This window comes from Pongo pygmaeus, chromosome 18, assembly GCF_028885625.2.
Source record: "Pongo pygmaeus isolate AG05252 chromosome 18, NHGRI_mPonPyg2-v2.0_pri, whole genome shotgun sequence".
NCBI lineage: Eukaryota > Metazoa > Chordata > Mammalia > Primates > Hominidae > Pongo > Pongo pygmaeus.
In genome coordinates, this window is record NC_072391.2 from 75,656,720 (window position 1) to 75,678,371 (window position 21,652).

Genomic DNA, 21,652 nt, shown 5'->3' on the forward strand with positions numbered 1-21,652 from the left:
TTCTCCCTCTTGCTCATTTGGAAGCTAATGATTCTTTCCTCCCTTTTTTCCTTTCTGTCTTTCTCTGTTTTCCTCTCTCCCTGTTAGTCTTGAAAGTCTTACATACATGTTTAAATTTTTTCTTAGAGTATCAAGTTATTTAATGTCTATCGTTCTAATCAACAAAGCCAGACCCTGCATGATTTAATGGCTCAGTGAAATCCTTCCCCCCATAAAACAAACTTCACTTGTTAGTGTTGTTTTAGTTGCTTCTTCAATTTATTTTCAGTATAATTTATTTGGTCCTGCAGCTACTCCAAATGACATACAAAATTTGGCTATACTGATGACTCTTTTTGTGTTTATGGTGTTTTGAGTCCTCAACTTTTTCTGTCTTGATTTTTTTTTTTTTTTTTTTTTTTTTTTTTTTTTTTTTTTAAGACAGAGTCTCTCTCTGTTGCCCAGGCTGGAGGGCAGTGGCGAGATCTTGGCTCACTGCAAGCTGCACCTCCTGGGTTCACGCCATTCTCCTGCCTCAGCCTCCCGAGTAGCTGGGACTATAGGTGCCTGCCACCACGCCTGGCTAATTTTTTTTGTATTTTTAGTAGAGATGGGGTTTCACGCTGTTAGCCAGGATGGTCTTGATCTCCTGACCTCGTGATCCGTCCGCCTCAGCCTCCCAAAGTGCTGAGATTACAGGCATGAGCCACCGTGCCTGGCCTTTTTTTGCATTTTTAGTAGAGACGGGTTTTCACCAGGTTGGCCAGCCTGGTCTCAAACTGTTGACCTCAGGTGATCTGCCTACCTTGGCCTCCCAATGTGCTGAGATAACAGGCGTGAGCCAACCGCGCCTGGCTACATTTTCTGTCTTTACTAGTATTATGGTGGGAACCCATAAACCACTGCGAGGCAGATACCATTTTAAGCAGGAAACCTTATTTTTTCCTGAAGCACATTTAAAAATATTTTCCAGTTTATCTATTAAACTTCCTGCTTTGCTCTTGGAGATCCTCTGAAAGATTTATCTCTTTAGATTCATCTGTAAAGTAAAAATAACTGTCGTGGTCATTTCTCAAGCATGATGATACTGTTACATGTTTACTGCATATTCTGCATACCAAGCACATATCCGTCACACACAGTGTGGCCAACTTCCGAGTGGCCGGCGTTCAGCCAAACAGCCTGAAGCACCAGGAGAAATGCCTGGGTTTCCAAATGGCTTATGGAAAATTGTTGCTGCCACTATGAGTAGCCTACTTGCATTTCTACTTACGGCTTTTCCCCATATTTGATGGTATGTTAAATAGTCATTCATTCATTTTCTAAATTAAAGCCTGTCCTGAAAACGTGCTCAGTGCTATTGACTGTGCATCAGGTATTAGAGACACAGATATGAAACTGTACATTTTAATTTACGATAAATGTCAGTGTGAATTATTGGTTGTTTTGCTTTTCTTTCGTAGTCTCCTGTAGGGTTCTTGGGAATGGAAATTGGTATAACCTTTTTGGAGGACCATCAGTAAAAAGCTATCAAAATTTAAAATGTGGGTATCTCTTGATCTAGTGAGTCTACTTCCAGGAATTAATCTTAAAGAAAAAAATTATATTTTCCCAAGTATTTGTATTGCAGCATTGCTTTCAGTGGCAAAACAAAAAAACAAAAAAAACAAACAAACTGGAAACAACATAAAATAATATTAAAACAGAAACAATGAGTAACATTTATAGGATTATTATTATTATTTTTTTTTTGACAGAGTCTTGCTCTGTTGCCCAGGCTCGAGTGCAGTGGCACGACGTTGGCTCACTGCAACCTCCTCCTGGGTTCAAGCGGTTCTTCTGCCTCAGCCTTCCAATTAGCAGGGACTACCAGTGCGTGTCACCACGCCTGGCTAATTTTTGTAGGGATGGGGTTTCACCATCATGGCCAGGCTGGTCTCGAACTCTTGACCTCAAGTGATCCACTTGCCTCAGCCTCCCAAAGTGCTGGGATTACAGGCATGAGCCACCGTGCCCGGCCACTTCTCGTAGATATTACCCAGCAATTCTCATAGTAACTTCAAGGAAGAGATTGTTCTGTAATGTCTGTTTTTACTGATAAGGAAGCTTAGGCGTAGAGAATGGTAAGTAAAAAGTTCACAAAGCTAGTTAAGTATGTGGGGGCGGTTTTTAATGAATGATTGAACATTCTTTAGTGGGCCACACATACTGGTGACAAAGAATGGGCGTAGAGCTCTGTTTAGATAGATTCAATTATGTATTATTGAGGAAAACTAGATTGTGAAGCAACCACGTGAACTACAATACGACGTTTTTAGGAAAAGTTGCACGATGTTTTTACATGGGTAGAAAATATACTCTGGAAGGAGTTGAACCAGGCTGTCCCTGTACTTATCTTGGGGCAGTAGGACTTGGGGCACGTTTTCACTTTGTACATTATCCACTTCTGTATTATTTGTAATATAATGAACCAGTTTTATTTTTGCGACTAACAGTAAGTATAAATAGTTGATGACCACTTGGGGTGAACTGAAGTGCCTATGACCAACCACACGCAGGCATCCTCGGGACTATTGAGGCCAGAGAATCCTTTGTTATGGGGGCCGTCCTGTGAATTGTAAGATACTGAGTAGCATCTCTGGCCTCTGCCCCCTGGATGCTAGTTCACTTTCCAACAAGTTGCAACAAGCAGAAATGTCTGCAGACATTAGCAGATGTCTGCTGGCAGTTAGAATGGCCCCTGATTGAGAACCAGAGCAGACTCTGCTCATACTGGGCTATCAGGGTATAGTTCTCTCCCTCCCAACAGCTGGAACCGAGACCATCTCCCTCCATTTGAGGATCATGCAGACTTCACAAGTCCGCCGTGTGGAATGTAAAATCCTTTCAACCAGAACAGACAAATCTTGTTTTTGTCTTTTTATTCAATTTAACCACTATTGGCTTGCGACTTGGGGCAATCACCAGGTCCCAGATCTCTGTGTTTGGAGCTACACATGTTTCTGAATCGAGGAGGTGGGGCACTGATGTTTCTTTTATCACTGACTTCCCCAAAGTGGGAAGTTCCAGTGCTTAACAAGTTTCGTTAAGAACACAGCTATTAAATATTCAGAATATACAGACTGTTGCTGTTGAGAATGTAATTATACAGTAAATTAGCTGATGTCCAGTACTTTGCCTTTTAAGCACATCTTTGATGTTTGCAGTACTTAAATAAGATATAGGGCATGTTTATTAAGAGTCTTCAACTGTGTATAAAACTAGAGCAGTCAAAAGTAATGGTGTCTGCTGAAGGGTTCTTTATCATATAAATTTACCTTCAGTCATCTATTATTTATTTCAGCTATTTTATATGCCATTATAATAAATATTATGACAGAGAAAGCTTTTACGCTTCAACTTATTGTACTCCTCTTTACTTGCCTGCAATCCTTCAGGCAAATGTAACCATGCTTTACCTATAGTTAACGTAAATCATCACTTACATTAGAATGAAAAATTCACTATGAAAAAAAGCTCTTTCTTCAATAGCAAGGCATAAATGCACAATCATGTTGACTGCCAACCTCCTGTGTCATTCACTGTCCTTCCTTAAACTGTTTTTAAGCTGCAAAGTGAATATATTGCATAGAGGGAAATGGGAAGGTTTTGGATTATTTTCATGTTAGTTTCTGGCAAGATAAGCATTTTTTATCCGGATTGCAAAATATTGCCAATTACTGTCTAAGCATTTTTAATAGTTTTGCTTTCCATGGCACGCAACTCATATACTAAATTAAATAAGCTGTTATCTGGTGCAATTTCTCCTTGAATAGACTCAGAATTACCTATAGATATTGACACGGTTATTTTATAAATTGAGTTTCAGCAGCACAAGGCAAAAATTTTGGCCTGTATGTAATGAAGGAAGAGTTGTCATCATTTTCTTATTAGGGATGTTTGTGTATTTTGGCAGGGGGAGGTAGGAAGGGGACCTGGTGGAGGGCCCTGGAGTGAAGGTTGATGCTGGATGGTTGATTTGAAGGGTTAGGAATGGCAAACTCAGCCTCTGTTCTTCAAGAATCCCCCCGGGGCTCCCCCCGGCCCCCGCCCCCCGCCCCCCGCCCCCCGCCCCCCGCCAAAAAAGAAGGAAATCCAGGGTTTTGCCAGGGATCATTTTTGGTGTGGTTCTGTATTTTAAAATGTGGAATCATCTCCAAGAGTGTTTGTTTATTAAAAGCAAAGTGATAAAATGTGTCAAGCCAGTGAAGAGACTCTCAAACTCCCCTTTCCTGTGAATCCTATCAGAAAGAACATTTATGAGGGCATACTTTTCATCTTCAGGCTTGGCAAAGATGGGTCAAACTCCCCATTAGACTGGCACACGATGCTGTTTCAGGTTTGACTAAGAGATACAAGAATCACTAGTCAATGAAAGCAACTGTGTCTCCATGCATTTTCCAGTGAAGATGCAGTCACCCATCGCCACCATTACCATCGCTTAAATAATACTAGAGGAATTAGTGTTATGAAGTCCCACATACGATATTGATGAATTATTAAACCAGTTGAGTTAGATCTCTATTGTAGTTCAGTGAATAATGTCATGTCAATACTATGCTCAACGCCAGTGTCTCTTGCTGTTGTAAATGTCACAGCTCCTATTTAAGGTTTTAGAACATAAAATCAGGACTGAGAGTATGTAAAGCGGAAGGGTGAGAGACATCAGCATAATGCAATTAAGGCCCATTGGATTAGAATTTGCAGGATGCCATTAGCAATAAGCTCTGAGTATAGATTATTGCCGTGCTTACATTTTCTCCTTCAGCAGTAACACTTCTCTTGTAAATTCTAAGTGGGTAAAATAAATATGATATAAAACAGACACAAATAAGAATATATAGATGATGTTAATGTCTTCAGAGCTTCCCGGTGTTACGTATTGAAGAATATGACGACAGGGGAACAGCCCAGTGTGGCAGTCTTGTGACGACATGAGCATTGGAACCAGCCACATCTCATTTGGAAATGTGTATCTGTGTCTTACTAGCTTGGCCACTTTAACGTCACTCAGCCTCTGTTTTCTCATCTGCAAAATGGGGAAAATTATAGATGCTTCAAAAGATATTTGCTGTCACTATTAAATGAAAACAAGCATGTCATCGGTGCTTACTATTTTTGTTGCTTTTATGATCAATAAATACATGCAAATGAGAGCTTTGTGAATGAGATTCTGGAAATAAGTTTTTCTGTATGTATAAGGGAGGGGTAGATACATAGCCATCCAATCAGCATCGATGGGTACCTTGAAGTGAGATCACAAAATAGCTAATTCCCTGTAAACAGCAACCCTTGTCTCTGCAGTTGCATATGACAAGTCCCCCAGCTAAAAGAGAATTTCCTCCGGATATAATGGAGGCCACGTTCAGCACAGCCATCTAGTGTACCTGGGCTTCTTCCATCTCCAGCCACTGTACCGATGTGTTCCTTTATTTGACCCACATAGTGATGATGCTTTCAACACAGCATAACAAAGAGCTGCTGCTTTGTGCTGCTAGATGTGCCAAAAGTGTGTGCCAGGGATTCTTTTGTTGGAGGTAAGTGGAGAACGCAAGGCCCACATGCATGAGACGGGAGTGTTTTGAAGCATGCTCAGTAAGACCCAACAGTTTGGGCCGCAGACCAACTACTTCGGTTTGCTATGGCGAGAAGTGGGATAGGAGAGCGAACTCATTGATACCCTCCCAGCTAATTCCTAGGCAATTTACAATTGTAATACTTTACAAATGATTGTAAAGTAATAATTTGTGGTTTTGAAAACTAGGTTTGATCATTAGAATTATTCTTATCCTATGTTCTAAAGGCCTATTTCCTTGAGATGTTTTTTCTCCTCCCATTGTTGGTAAGCATAATGTAGGTATAAGACGTTGCCTTTGAAGTGGTGGAATGATGGAGAGGAAAGAAGAAAATGGAGATTGAATCTGGAAAACGCAGTTAACTTTAGAGGCAGTGTTAATAAATACATGAATTTAGTCCTGTAAATGTTTTCTCCCTTATTTGGGGCTTGGTGTATTGAAGGTGTCCGTTAACTGTGCTACCAATGAGTGCCCCTGTATCCGAGGGAAACGGGAGAAGTGTATTTGGGCTACCAGGTTACCAAGATCAGGACAGCATGAGGCAGTTACAGATCTGATGGTTTCTCCTGGTCTGTGTCTCAGCTGCCATGAGGGCTTCTAAGGGGCAAGGAGGGTTGGGGGATGAGAGGACCGGTACATTGTGTGGATTCATGGAATATGGAATAGTGATTGAAATCTTGCAGCTGTGCACGAGCCTTTTGAACCTCAACTTCTGCATCTGTGAAATAGGTGGATGACAGTGACTGCACCCTTCAAAGTTGCTATAGGGATAAATAACTGCTGTGAGGCAAGGACTGAAATGGTCATTATTTTGAGATGGCTTTTATCATTGGCCAGTGATGACCCATTCAGCCCTATCCGTGAAGAGTGAAGAACTGCACTCTTTATGGATAGGGCTGAATGGGTTATCACCCATTCAGCGGTGACCACCACATCTTATGCGTTGTGATGATCACGATGATTAAAACAGTACACAATCACAATATAAGGATCTAGAGTTATGAACTACTGATCAGGCATCATGTTCTGCTCCAACCGCTTTAGATACATTGCCTCACTTCCCCATAGGGCAGGTGCTGTTATTACTCTCACTTCGCAGAGGAGCAAACTAAATACACAAGAAGCAGTAACTTACCCAGCCCCAAACCACTCCCTGAAAAAAGAAAACAAGGGAGACCCACAGGTATTAAAATGCATTATTATTGGAAAACAATGGGCATCACATTTTAGCAGTGGCCTTCAAAATAATGATAATAGCATATTTTGAGAGCCCATTGTGTGGCTCATACCTTATATTCAATCTATCTAATCTTCACTCTAACCATAGAAGGCAATACTATTATGCTGATTCATAACTAAGGCAATTGAAGCCCAGAACATTCCAGTAGCTTCCCTGAAGTCAAGTTGCCAGTGTATTGGACATGCTGGGCTGTGGTTCCAGGGCAGCCTGGCTCTGGTGTCTTTGTGTCTTTGCTGCAGATGACCATATCTCCCCATTTCTCTGTTTAAATACCACACACTCCCCATATGGTTTCTTTGGTTTCAGGCAGTATCGCATCAGAGTCACACATGGCTAATTTATAGTCATAGAATGATACTAGAGATCACTGTTGCATAACAACAAGAAACCCGTTTGATTCCACACTTACAGACTCTCGAGTCACTAACACAGGTTTTAGAATATATAAAGAATAGATAAAGAAGACTTAGTGTATTAAGGTGTCAGTGAACTGTGCTACCGATGAGTGCCCCTGTATCCGAGGGAAATGGGAGACATGCATCTGGGTTGTTTGATTATGTCTTTCTGGCTGAGCCCTGCATGTTGGGAGCAGGTGGGCTTCTGAGCTACCTAGAAGTTGCCTCATGCTTCACATGTGGGATGCCACCTGTGTGGCTCTGTTTTAAAATGATGGGTAGTAGAGTCTGTATACATAATTTAAAATACATTAACATTTCTGTTTTGCCTGAGATAAGCTTGTACTGGTGTGATCAGAAGGAAGAATGAGGATTTGGGGAAGGAAAATTTTGAGAGCCATTTTACAGCATTTCAAGATTCAGTGATCTCAGAGTGAACCTCTTTTGGTTAAACAAGCATGGGAGGATGGATGATTGGATGGATGGATGAATGGATAGGTAGGTGGGAAGATAAATGGATAGACATATAGGTGGGAAGGAAGGAGGGATATATGGAAGGCTAGAAGTTTATTTTATGGTGGTGGGATTTTTTTCTTTTCCTTTTTTACTCAGACAGTCTTGCTCTGTTGCCCAGGCTGGAGTGCAGTGGCACGATCACGTCTCACGGCAGCCTCGACCTCCCAGGTTCAAGTGATCTTCCTGCTGCCGTCTCCTGTGTAGCAGGTGCACACCGCTATGCCCAGCCAGTTATATTTTAGATGCTTTTTTATATGGCCCATATTCATATGTCTTTGTGACTTTTTTTTATAATGGATGTGAGTGTGAAGTAGGAGTTGGCCTGAAACAAGCCCAGAGAGGTAGACAGGGACCATGTCATGGACTGAGTTAGTTGTTGTTGTTCCTCACTGTCTGTTTTTATTTCTCCTCTTTCTGGACGCATAGCATGTTGCACCTTCTGGAAGCTAACACAGCCATGTGACTTTGTCAAGGAAATGTGAGCAGAAGCAACACCAGTCACTATTAAGTGGAAGCCTTTGAGATGCCATGTGCAACTCACCACGTTGCCTTCCACATGCCATAGAGGCTGGCGATGTTATAGACGACAGAGGCTCCGTCCACCTGGTCCCTGGCTGGCCATGGTCAGCTGGGCCCACTGACCTACAATGAGTGTGAAGTGTGAGCAAGTCATAATTCTGGATTGTTCTAATTAATGGAGATTTGGGAGTTGTTCCTTACTGAAGCACATCCTGATTGATGCAGAAGATCTTGTGAGCAATGCTAAGGAATTCAGACCACGTCTTACTGGCCACTCTGACGTACTAAAGGGTTGGTTTTGCCAGTGAAGAGAGCAGGCTGTGACTGAATGAGGCCTGAACTTTTCATGTTCTAGGTGGCGTGTGCTGATTCTAACACTTCCTGATGAAAGTCATGGTTTGCTTGGTGGTGATGGAACAGTTCTATGTCTTGAATGTGGTGATGGTTATATGAATACATACACATGATAAAATGTCTTAGAATTATGCACAAAGGTATAGCAAAGAAAATAAACGCATCTCAACTTGTGTTAGTTCTTTCTCACACTGCTATATAAACATACCTGAGACTGTGTTATTTATAAAGAAAACAGGCTTAATTGGCTCATTGTTGTGTGTTCATGTTCTGCTTCTGGATAGGCCTCAGAAAACTTCCAATCATGGCAGAAGGCCAAGAGGAAGCCGGCACATCTTAGCGGGAGCAGGAAGACGAGTAGGGGGAGATGATACACACTTTTAAACAGGCAGATCTTAGGCAAACTGGATCACAAGACAGCACTAGGGGGATGGCACTAAACCATTTTTAACCAGCCCCATGATCCAATCACCTCCCACCAGGCCCCACCTCCAGTATTGGGGATTACAATTTAATATGAGATTTGGGTAGGGACACAGAGCCAAACCACATCAGGTGACATCCCAGTAATGACTGTGGTCTAGTAAATTGTGTTGTGCTGATGTTGATTTTCAGGTTTTGCCAGTGTATTGTATGTATGTAAGATGTATATATGGGGGAAGCTGGATGATGGGTATAGGGTGTTCTCTGTACCAGTTTGGCCATGTTTTGTGCATCTATAAGTAGTTTCAAATAAAAGTTAACAACAAAAAGATCATGAGTTAAACCAAGAAAGTGAATTATGGTCAGTTGCAGATTCACTGCCAGACCTGGCAGGAAATCTCACCTTGGCAGATTGAGTCTCTCGTCCTCACCTAACAATCAGCAGTTCACCCCTCAAAAAGGGATTCCGTATGCAATCTGTCAGCCACTACCTTCTTATTTAGAGTGTGTCCCACTACAAACATTTCTATAAAGCTACTAAGTTTGTTAGACAATCAGAAGTGCAAACCACCAACACACACATAAACACATATGCACACCCTAATTTAAAGGCTGCATTTTCCTTCTCCTGGACTTACTGTGTTGCCTCCAGTTTCTCTCCATTTCTCAGGATTGGTAGCAGAAACGGGAAACCTGATTCCTAGGGCAAGCGAATCACCTGAATAACAGTGTGTGGACTTGAATCACTATCCCCAGGAGCCTAGTAACCCACAGCTTGTGGATTAGTCTGTTGAACTACTTGATGACTTGTGACCCTTTTTTCCCGTAGAGGTGTATGTTCTGATTTTCTTCTTATTGGTAGTGGCAGCTCTGTGCTTTATTTTGAAGGGAAGCAGGAGAACAAAAAGAAAACTTAGCAGTTGTACGTTACTTATAGAGAAGACTGTATGGGCTAGTTGGCTGTGCTATCATTTTTGTTGAAATACTGCTTTGGGGTCGCCATCTGGGAATGTTCTTCCTGTTTTATGGGGGAAATACAGACATGCGTTTTTATAATATGTAGTCTGCATATCCCTTGGGGTTTCTACTGGGGGTTTGGCTGAGCAGAATAATTTCTTTACCACCCCCTCCGCAACATAATGAATGGCTCTGCCTTTCCTCCAGTGATACATTCACATTCTCCACGTGGCAGTGAGTGTCATGCTCCAAGTAAAAGGAGGCAGGGACCAGAGGACTTAGGATGAGGATTAAAGGTCACTTTGTTTGCTGACTCTGAATGTCAAGTAGTTGTGTTTATGAGGCATGAGCATCTCTGTGGGGTATTGACACATTTTACACTTTGAAAAGATTTTTAATCATCAGATAAATATCAGTTACTCAGACAGCTTGTGGGGATTCTGCTCCTCATCTGGAGGTCCACACCTTTCACAGGGTGTGACTTCACTCACATGCCTTCAGTCTTCTTGGTGGCAGTTTCCCTCTTTATAGGAGGGATGTGGCCTCACCTTACAGCAGACCCTCTAGCTCTATTATTCCCTGAAGGTAGGAAACTAACAACCCACGTGTTGGCATTTTCCCCTTTTCTTAGATCAGGTTCATGTTTCTCCTCCTCGTTCCAAAATCTGCACATTTTGGCATCTGCCGCTGTTAACCAAGACCAGGAATTTAAATCTGTGTTGACCAGTTTGCCTCCACCACTGATGTGCTGTTGGGGTTTGGGGACATAATTTCATCACTTTCCTACCACTTTTCCTTAAAACTAGGCTTTGTGCCAGGTGCGGTGGCTCACGCCTGTAATCCTAGCAGTTTTGGAGGCCAGGGTGGGTGGATCGCGAGGTCAAGAGATTGAGACCATCCTGGCCAACATGGTGAAACCCCGTCTGTACTAAAAATACAAAAATAAGCTGAGTGTGGTGGCACGTACCTGTAGTCCCAGCTACTCGGGAGGCTGAGGCAGGAGAATCGCTTGAACCCAGGAGGTGGAGGTTGCAATGAGCCAAGATCGTGCCACTGCACTCCAGCCTGGGCAACAGAGTGAGACTCCATCTGAACACACACACATACACACACACACACACACACACACACACACACACACACACAAACACACAAAAGCACAGGGCTTTGTTAGCAGGCATGACTTGGATTCTTTAGGATCCTTCCCTCAGTAATCTGGTCTGATGTGGCCTTCAGGGAGGATCTTTGGACATCATTGCCATCCATCTATCCAGTGTGCTGGACTGTAACCCACCCAGACTACCATTTATTGCCAAGTGGCACCGGGACAAGACTTTGGCACAAGAGACATCTTCTCTGCTAGTTAAATTAATTAGATACTTTGTCTTCCAGACAGGATGTTAGGAACTTATGAACATGTATCCTTACAAACCTATGAGTAGATGACTAATGTTCATCTTTTACAGATAAGGAAACTGAGGCTCAACAGTGTTAAATGGTCCAGAATGAGTGTGTTTTCTAGCTGTCACTGCCTGATGTTTACTGCTCAAAGCTTAGGACTTGGGTTAGAGCCCAGGACTTGGCGGCCAAGATAAACCGGCTGCAAATACACTGAACGTCTCAGCCTAGCTCCTGTCCGTCCCCGAACAGGACACTTAGGGTATAGGATGTTCTCAGCAGTGCCATTTGCATCTCCCTTCATAGCCTTAAAGGTATCATGTTATCCTCCTTAATCTTACTTAAGCATCACAGTCTAGACTAGAATTCCCAAGTCAACAGTTTGTTTTACGGGACTCTTGTTATTTGAATAGGCAGGTGGCCCTGTGTTCTTGGCTTTTCGTCCTTTCAAGGAGCTAGGTCTAAGAAGTGATAGTATTTAATCTCGCACTCTGAAGCGCACCCAGATTTAAAAGTTTGGAGTGGCCCATACACACAAGACTAGTGGGAGGGGCAGCCCGGAGGTTTGTCCTTGCAGAATGATGCCACGAAGAACATGGCCAATGGAACACCATTGCTTCACATCCTGACCTCTCCAGTTCTCCTAGTTTCTTGCCAGGAGGGAACTTGGGCTTCTTTATCAGACTGACTGGGGTCAGTTCTTGTACTCAACTTCTCATCTCTGTGATCTCTTGTAAGATGCTGCATTGTCAAATGGAGAAAACATTGTCTTTGAGTTGTTAGGAGCCTTAAGTGAGATGGTGTGCCAGCCCGTGGCAGGCCCTGAATACACAGTAGCCATTATTACCATTATTATTCCTGTCACCAGCATGTACTCCACCTGTTGATAGAGTTTTCTGGGTATACTAAGCCAGGGTGTTGTCTTTGGGATCGAGGTCCGTCAGAATCCATTGGTATAAATGAGTCTTTCTGCTTTTGTACTTTCTATAAAGGAGTTGTCTTTGATTTTTGATGCAGGTTTAGTGGAGATATTTCAGAACCTGGATGGCAGCTTTTGAAATTAAGATATTGTCCACTGCATCTTTCCATGATCCGGGCCTTGTCATGTGTTCCCCTCCTTACAGCGTTTTAGGATGCAGATTGAGAGGAGATAACATTAGCCCGAACTCCCTTTGCAGCCTCTTCTGTGTGGCTGAAACACAGCACAACCCACCCCCCGGCCCTGCCCCCCGGCCTGTAGGTTTAGCAGAATCCCAGCCTCACATCCTCCCCGAACTTGGCAGTAAAAGCCCTGTTCTTCCATTCATTCTGATGATTTATATTCTCTCTGGGCGCCTTATATTAAACAGGGGAATTCCGACATGTTCCATAACACATTTACTGTAACTTGATACCATGAACTAAACTTGCTGTTATTTATCATTTCTTTTTATTTTCTCTCATTCCAGCATAAAGCCAAGGTAGAAGCAGTGACCCTGGACCTCGCTCTGCTCCGTAGCGTGCAGCATTTTGCTGAAGCATTCAAGGCCAAGAATGTGTGAGTGTTCCAGTGGAGGGTTATAGATCATAATTTCTTGCTATTGTAATATCTTTATCAGATGAACACAATTGGGAGAACGCAAGGCTGTTGTGTTGTCTTGGTGTCCAAACAGGAGGCTCATTTATATTGGCCCTGTTAAGGTGAACCATATTTTCTTGACTCACAGTCACCTTCATTATGAGATGTGTCATCAATCTGATAACAGCTTCCCAGATACCAAAAGAGAAGACACTATTAAAGCACTAGTAAAAGTGGCTAATAAAAGCTTGGCAATAGTAAGATGCATCCTGATTATAAGATTTTTTGCAGTGTATTTCAGAATCGAGTAAGAGTATATTTAAATTGCATTCAGGAACAAGTAAACTCAGTTATCCAGTATGGCAGGGAGGTTGACAATCCAAGCACCCAAAAGACCTCCAGTTTGTAAAGCCTTCCATGATTCGATGTGGTACATGGATGTGGTTCCAAAAAATATGGACTCACATTCCTTCTATTTATTTTTTTTTCATCCTTTTCAGTCTTTCGAAATTCTAGTTGGAGAAAGCCTTAGTTAGGGCCTAGCATATTTTGATGCTATCATATGCTAGCATCCCTTTCTAACAGAGAAGGTTGTAGGAGAAAGGGAGAGAAGTGGAAGGGGGGGTGGGGAGACAGACAGGAGGCCTCAAACTCTGAAACCCTGAGCTAAGGAAAGCTATCATGGCAAGCTACACTAATTACGATACTTTGTTTCCAAGTGTTTATTTTTACTCATATTTAGGGCAGGCAATCCTGGTTTCTCATTTAACATAGAGGTTTGAATTTCATTAATAAATAACTTCATTTATTTTTTTTCAGTGACTTGACTCAAACATGAGGATTAAGTTAATAATAGCACAGGTGGTGCCAAGGATAAGAAAATTACACAAGAGGCACCAGAACCACTGAATGTGGAGAACTCTCATAAATGACAAGCTGCCTTTGGGTTAGGCTCTGTTGGGAACATTGGTTCCGCAGTGTTCCAAGCAGCTGAAGGATGTGAGGGAAGGGATCTTACACCAGATATTCAAATGGCCCTGTGGGGAGCTGACACCACACTGCTGTCTAGTATCCAATTCTCCTTGCACAGCTCTGTCACCCAGGTTGGAGCACAGTACATGATCTCGCCTCACTGCAACGTCCCACTCTGGGCCCAAGCGATTTTCCTGTCCCAGCCTCCCGAGTAGCTGGGACTACAGGTGCCTGCCACCATGGCCTGATAATTTTTGTATTTTTAGTAGAGATAGGGTTTCACTACATTGGTCAGACTGGTCTCGAACTCCTGACCTCAGGTCATCCACCCACCTTGGCCTCCCAAAGTGCTGGGATTACAGACAAGAGCCACCACACCCAGCCACTCTACTTTATTAGATTTAAAAAGTTTGCTCTCAGCTGGGTACAGTGGCTCATGCCTGAAATCCCAGCACTTTGGGAGGCCAAGGCGGGAGGATCATGAGGTCAAGAGATCAAGACCATCCTGGCCAACATGGTGAAACCCCATCTCTATTAAAGATATAAAAAATTAGCTGGGTGTAGTGGTGCACACCTCTAGTCCTAGCTATTTGGGAGGCTGAGGCAGGAGAATTGCTTGAACCTGGGAGGCAGAGGTTGCAGTGAGCCGAGATGGCACCACTGCACTCCAGCCTGGTGACAGAGTGAGACTCAGTCTCAAAAAAAAAAAAAAAAAATGTTTGTACTCAACTTGGCGTGCTGGCTTACGCTTGTAATCCCAGCACTTTGGGAGGTCGAGGTGGGCAGATCATCTGAAGTCAGGAGTTCGAGACCAGCCTGGGCAACATGGTGAAACCCCGTCTCTACTAAAAATACAAAATTAGCTGGGCAGGGAGGCACATGCCTGTAATCCCAGCTACTCGAGAGGCTGAGGCAGGAGAATTGCTTGAACCTGGGAGGTGGAGGTTGTAGTGAGCTGAGACTGAACCAGTGTACTCCAGTCTGGGTGACAAGAGCAAAACTGTGTCTCAAAAAAAAAAAAAAAAAAGTAGACTCTCTCAGGCTCTTGCTGGAGTAAGCCAGTGTCCCAAGTCCTTGAGGTCTACATCAGAGTCAGAGTCTTAGTGAGAGTTGCAACATCCCCTAAGTGCAGACCCCAAGCTGGCTTGTAGGAACAGTGAGATAACATCCCCCAGCCAGCCAGATCTGAGAGAGCCCTCCTGTGTGTGTGCTTTGCAGCGCTTGGCTGTTAGTAGCTGCCACCCTTTGCCAGAACTATCAAGAGGCACCTCAACAGGCTGCGACACTAGCATTCGAGACATTTGTTCACTGATTTGCTTCATCATTCATTTATCCACCTGTTCCTTCACTTCACACACATTTCAGGAGCACCTCTAAAGCCCCAGGCATTCTTCTGGGCTCTGGGAAGAGAGTGGTGGCCCTGGAAGCCACAGTAACCCACACAAGCTATCACCTCAGTTGTCAGCTATTATGGATGGCTGACTCCTCAAACTCATCTGTCTGTGGTTTGGGAGGAATGATAATGACAAGAACAGCAGCAGAGGTAGCAGCTCATTTACTGAGGGCTTATGGGCCATACGTGGAAAATGTTTTGCATGTATGTTGTGATTCAATTCTCAAAGCAATCCTTGGGAGTAGATGCTATTAATATCTCTACTATACAGATAAGGAAAGTGAGGCTAGAGAGGACAAGTAATTTATCCAAGGCATGTAGAATGTAGGTAGAGGGGTGATTTAGCCTCTCCAGGGCTCCAACTTGACCACCATACTATACCGTTTCATTTTATTTTATTTTTTATTTATTTTTTGAGACAGGGCCTCACTCTGTTGCCCTGGCTGAAGTGCAGTGGTGCAATCTCTGTTCAGTGCAACCTCTGGCCTCGGGTTCAAGTGATTCTCATGCCTCATCCTCCAGAGTAGCTGGGATTACAGGTACGTGTTACCACACACAGCTAATTTTTGTATTTTCTGGAGAGATGAGGTTTCACCATGTTGGCCAGGCTAGTCAACTCCTGACCTCAAGTGATCTGTCTGCCTCAGCCTCCCAAACTGCTGGAATTACAGGCATGAGCCACCGTGCCCGACCCTTTCATTTTAAATGTGATAGAAACAGACTCAGGGAATGTGAGTGACTTTCGCAGGGTCACTTTGCAGGTTGGTGACGGGCATGGGGTTTCACTCCAGTCTACCTCTTGTTGTTTCCCTCATAGCATGCGAGATCTCACATTCACTGCCGCTGAATAACTTTCTCCAGTTCCTCTGTCAGAATGTGTTGGAAGTGAGCAGCTTTGCTGAAGAGAGCCAACTGTTACATAATAGGATCATCTTCCACGTCTTAACTGGACCATTAGTTTTTAACCATTAAGTAGTTGGGAAATCATCAAGTTCAAGTGCCTTTTGTAATCACCAAGCTCAAAACCTTGGAGGAAACTCTCACCCATTTTGCCCTAATCCCAGATGTTAGCACAGGACTTTGAGTTTTTAGAAAATACTTCTAGGTTGAGAAACAAGGGTGATTTGCCATTTAGAGCCCTCTGTAGCACAAACCTCTTTGTGTCCCAGGAGAGTACAGGATTTTACATGGCTTAGAGAAATACTGTGGTAGTGAAAATATGCATAAAAAAGCGAGAGATTTTACTTCTGAAATGCTGCCAAAGTGAAATCTCTCATGGATAGGCAGATGACAGTTTAGTACTTGCAGGTCTTTCGATTCTGAGAACTGTCAAGTGAATTTAAGTGCTGGTGACTAGGCTGACAGAGAAACAACATGTAACTCTATTCTTATCACCCCCCATCTTCAGACATTAAAATTTCCTTGTGTGTAAAACATAATAACAAATGAAAGAAAGGCTGCCAGTTCAGAACCAATCTCTTTTCGTGCTGTTGCATCGAGGAGAGGAAAAAATCCCTTAAATTTAAATTCCATGTGGATGCTCTTATTTAATATACCGTTTCAAAGCCTGTATGCGATCAAGCCAGAGTATTATCAGGCTCTGAGTTCCTGTGTGTATTCCCTTGGTCCAGGCTCCAGCTCAAGTGTTTCTTCACACTGGGATAGGCAGCATATTGTGTAGTCTTAGAGAAGAAAAGGTAGAAACAGATGCGTAGTACAAACACTGGTGGGAAAAGCAGCTTATTGTACTGTGGAACCACCCTCCATCTGCCTTCTGCGGGAGATGGGGATCAGCCTCTTGTTGGATATCTTCTTTTTATTCTGGGTGCTGGGAGGAGAGGGTACAGAGGAGGCTGTTGTAGAGGGAGCCCTCCTAACCATGATTATGTAAACAATAGCTGCTTGCCAACTTGTTGTTTGTTTTGTGCAAGGCAATGTGCTAAGCACTTATATACATGTATTCTGTCTTTAATTTGTTATAAGAGTCCTGGACACTTAAGCATGATTATCCCTACTTTACAAATTATGAGGTTGCAGTGCAGAGAGCCTAAGAAACTTTCTGAACCTGAGCAAGTAGGAGATCCAGAATTTGAACCCAAATCTCTCTGAATCCAAAACGACTTTTTGTTACTTCTCACGCTTCAGTCATAGGAATTTCAGTGTGGATTTCTGTATTGGTTATGTATTGCCGAGTAAGAAATTACTCTGGCCAGGCACAGTGGCTCACACATGTAATCCCAGCACTTGGGGAGGCCGCAGTTGGTGGTTTGCTTGAGGCCAGGAGTTCGAGACCAGCCTGGCCAACATGGCGAAACTCCATCTGTACTAAAAATACAAAAATTAGCCGGGCATGGTGATGCATACCTGAAGTCCCAGCTGCTCAGGAGGCTGAGGCATGAGAATTGCTTGAACTCTGGGGTGGGCAGAGGTTGCAGTGAATTGAGATCATGTCTGGGGGAGAGAGTGAGGCTCTGTCTCAAATTACTCCAAAATTTAGTGGCTAAAAAACAATGTAAAACCAGAAACATTTCTGTTGTCCCTCCTCTTTTCTTCCCTCCCTCTTTCTCTTAGTTAATTTGTTTGAATCAGGATTCAAATAAGGTCGATGCATTTTTAATCTATAGGTTTTCTCTCCTTTTTTTTTTCTTCCTTAAAAAAATTTCTTTTAATGCAACATATTTAAAGGAGCAGGGTGTTCTCTAGAGCGGGGGTCCCTGACCTCTAGGCCACAAACCAATAGCGGAACCATGACCTGTTATGAAGTGGGTGGCATGGCAGGGAATGAGTGGTGGGCAAGCAAATGAAGCTGCATCTGTGCTTAGAGCCGCTCTCTGTCACTCTCATTACTGCCTCAGCTCCGCCTCCTGTCAGATCAGCAACAGCATTAGTCTCATAGGAGCGCAAACCCTATTGTGAGCCACGCATACAAGGGATCTAGGGTGCGTGCTCCTTATGAGAATCTAGTGCCTGATGATCTGTCACTGCCTCCCATCACCTTCAAGATGGGATCGTCTAGTTCTAGGAAAACAAGCTCAGCGCGCCCACTGATTGTACATTATGATGAGTTGGATAACTATTTCATTATATATTACAACTTAATAATAATAGAAATAAAGTGCACAATAAATGTCACGCGCTTGAATCGTCCCAAAGCCACCCGCACTCCTGTGAGTCTATGGAAAAATTGTCTTCCAGAAAACCAGTCCCTGGTGCCAAAAAAAATTGGAAACCGCTGCTCTAGAGATTTCTGCAGTCTGTACTTTGATGATTGCATCTCTGTGGTGTCTTTTAACATACTCTTTTGTCTCCTGAGTTTCCCGTGAAAGGGTAGATAACTCAAGAGACTCAATCAACTTTGTGTTTAATGTTTTCGTAAGAATACTTCAGAGGCAGTGGTGTAATCGTCCAAGAGGACCCACAGGCCTGATCGCCAAAGCCAGTTTTCTTCAGGCCCAGCATGTCCTGACCTCCTGACTCCTCTGCCCGCTCTCTGTTTACCCACTCCCATTTTCATTCATTGATTCTGTTATTCTCCACTCAGTTTTCTGGGTGGTCAGCCCAGGAAGCCTCAGCCTGCTTCCAGAAAGTTCTCCTCAGAGTTAGAGGTAGCGGCGGTCATCGGCCAGTGTGTCTCGGGTCAAATTATTTTGGGCATTACTGGAAAGTTCCAAACCAAAGCCTGTGGTAAGTTCCACCCAAACTGGCTTGTGAGGGATATTTTTGTTTAAACTGCATCCCTGGAGAGGAGCCAGACTTCCCACTGCCTGGCAGCAGTGGTGTCCATAGGAGTATGAAGAGCTGGGACCCTTTCTAATCACTCAGACCAAATATTGGAGTTTTCTGAAACGGACTGAGAAATAACAGTATGTTTTTATGATGGCTTTGCGTGTTTTCCTTCCTAGCGGTAGCTGCTTAGTTTACTGAAAAGTGCATATTTTGAACAGGGCCTGGAAGAGTTAACAGCTCCTAGAGAGAGAAGTGCTCTGTAATACTTCTTCTTCAAAAAATGGTTTATGGCCGGGCACAATGGTTCATGCCTATAATCCCAGCACTTTGGGAGGCCAAGGTGGGAGGACTGCTTAAGCCCAGAAACATGAGACCAGCCTGGGCAACGTAGTGAGATGCTGTCTCTATATTATAAAATTTTTTTAAAAAATGGTTTATAGGTCCATATGTCCCTGATAAAATAGATAACTGAATTGCAATCCTGGAACTTAAACAGTTGGTGACGACACCTGAGATATTTATTACTTAGATTTCCCTTGCCAGTCAGCTTGTATAATACTGACCAAGGGTTTTGATTCTTTCTGGAATTGATAGGAAATTCATATTAAAATAATTACCCAAGTCCAAACATTTTTAGAACTTCATTTTTGATCATGGATTTTTATGTCTCTTCTGAACTTTCTGTCTCCAGTATAATTTAAAGAAATTATACTTAAGCTTTGTCTCACTTAGAAGATAATATAGAACAGTGGTGTTTTTTAAATTAAAAAAAAGGTTAAAATAGTGGTTTTCTATCCTTGCTTTACTTCTTAAACATTTGAGAGGAAAAAAAAAATCTTTAACGAGGTTATTTATTTTCATTTTCTGCTAAATTACTTTCAGAACTTGAATCTACTAATCGCAGATATAATATTCTTGGATTCATATTCCAAATTTTGCTGTCTCAAATCCATCTATGGAAGTGGGTGGGCTATAAATCATAAATAAATTCCAAATTTTGTGGGATAAATTACCCTGAAGACCAACGTGTAAATTACATATTAATCTTTCTTTTTCTCCCTAGCTCAGTTTTAAGAATAATGTTTTAGCCAACATATCTGCATTACTCTTGGCTCAACATGAGAAATCCATTCTTGGTTTGCCTAACAGAAGATCACGTTGCTTTGCTTCTCTACACAGTATGAAAACCCAAAGAAAAGAAAAACAGAGGCAGTTTTTTGCTGTAATGAATGCTCTAAATCTAGCTCTTAATTATGATTTTTTTAGGAAAATTTTGAAAAGTCTACAAGTTAAATTTTTTTCTGTCCCATACATTTTCCATCCTAAGGCATTGAAAAATCATACTGTGAAATACTTGGTGTATCTAGAAACATCAGGGAAGAATGCTTCCCTCCTAAGTAAATTTTTCCTTCTGAAACTTTTTCAGCATTCAGTCTTTTTATATAATACTTTGAAAAATATTTCTGAAATAGATTATACACTCTCTTCCCAAAAGCATCAAAGTATGACCATAAAGGGCAGAGGTAGGTAAACTGATTGTAAGGGACCAGAGAGTAAATATTTGAGAATTTTCAGGCTATTAAGATCTCTGTCGCAACTGCTTGCTTCTGCCATGGTAGCCTGAAAGCAGCCATAGATAGTGTGCAAATGGATTATCATGGCAGTGTTCCAATAAAACTTTACAAAACAGACAATGGGCCAGATTGGCCAGGGACCATAGTATGCTACCCCTGGGCAACAACCTGTATGCCCTGGAGTACTGTAAAGAACATGGGTGTTGGGGGTCAACTGACGCTTCCAGCTCTACCACTTACTGGCTGTGTGACTTTGGTCAAACGACTGAAAATCTCTCAGCCTCACTTTCCAAGTCTGTGTAATGTGTATTTTCACAGTGCTTTGCAGGTTGTTGATTGTTGAAAATAGCCATAATGCATGAAATTACCAGACACATCTCACTTTATGGAGCCTGGGACTCTTGGTAATTTGCATTTGTTTCTCATCTTGATCCTAAAATAATCTAAGAAAGGTTTCTGAGAATATATAGAGTTTAAGACAGAAATAAGAAAACTAATTAATTAAACAGGAAAAGGAGATAGATGTGCTCAGAGAGGAAGTGTGGATCTCATAAGGGCTTTCACAATGGTTTAAAATGAGAGGACACGTGTGGTGGCTCATGCCTGTTATCCCAGCACTTTGGGAGGCCAAGGCAGGCAGGTTGCTTGAGTTCAGGAGTTTGAGACCAGCCTCGGTAACTTGGCAAAACCTTGTCTCTACAAAAATTACAGAAATTAGTTGGGTATGATGGTGCACGCTTGTAGTCCCAGCTGCTTGGGAGGCTGACAAGTAAGGATAACTTGAGCCAGCGTGGTGGAGGCTGCCGTGATCATGCTACTGCACTCCAGCCTGGGCAACAGAGCCAGAACCTGTCTTGTAAAGAAAAGGAAAAAGAGAGAGAAGGGAAGAAAGAAAGAAGGGAAGGAAGAAAGGAAAATTGGGCCCAGGAATGATCTTTGCAATGCCTGGCAACCAAGAGAAGAAGGGAAATGAGCTTCACATTGCCTGCAAGCTCTAGGGTGACAAGAGCCAAGAGAAGTCATTGTTACTGTA

At 42.7% G+C, this 21,652-nt stretch overlaps 1 protein-coding gene across 4 annotated transcripts in view; it reads left to right on the forward strand.

The window, feature by feature from the left end:
- The window catches only part of WWOX (WW domain containing oxidoreductase), a 1,116,547-nt gene that overhangs the window by 279,098 nt on the left and 815,797 nt on the right, over nt 1–21,652 (forward strand). For all 4 annotated transcript variants that reach the window (XM_054454382.2, XM_054454386.2, XM_063654112.1 and 1 more), the window contains exon 6: nt 12,845–12,933. In XM_054454382.2, coding sequence (XP_054310357.1) covers nt 12,845–12,933 — 89 coding nt within the window. The remainder of the gene's footprint in view (nt 1–12,844; nt 12,934–21,652) is intronic.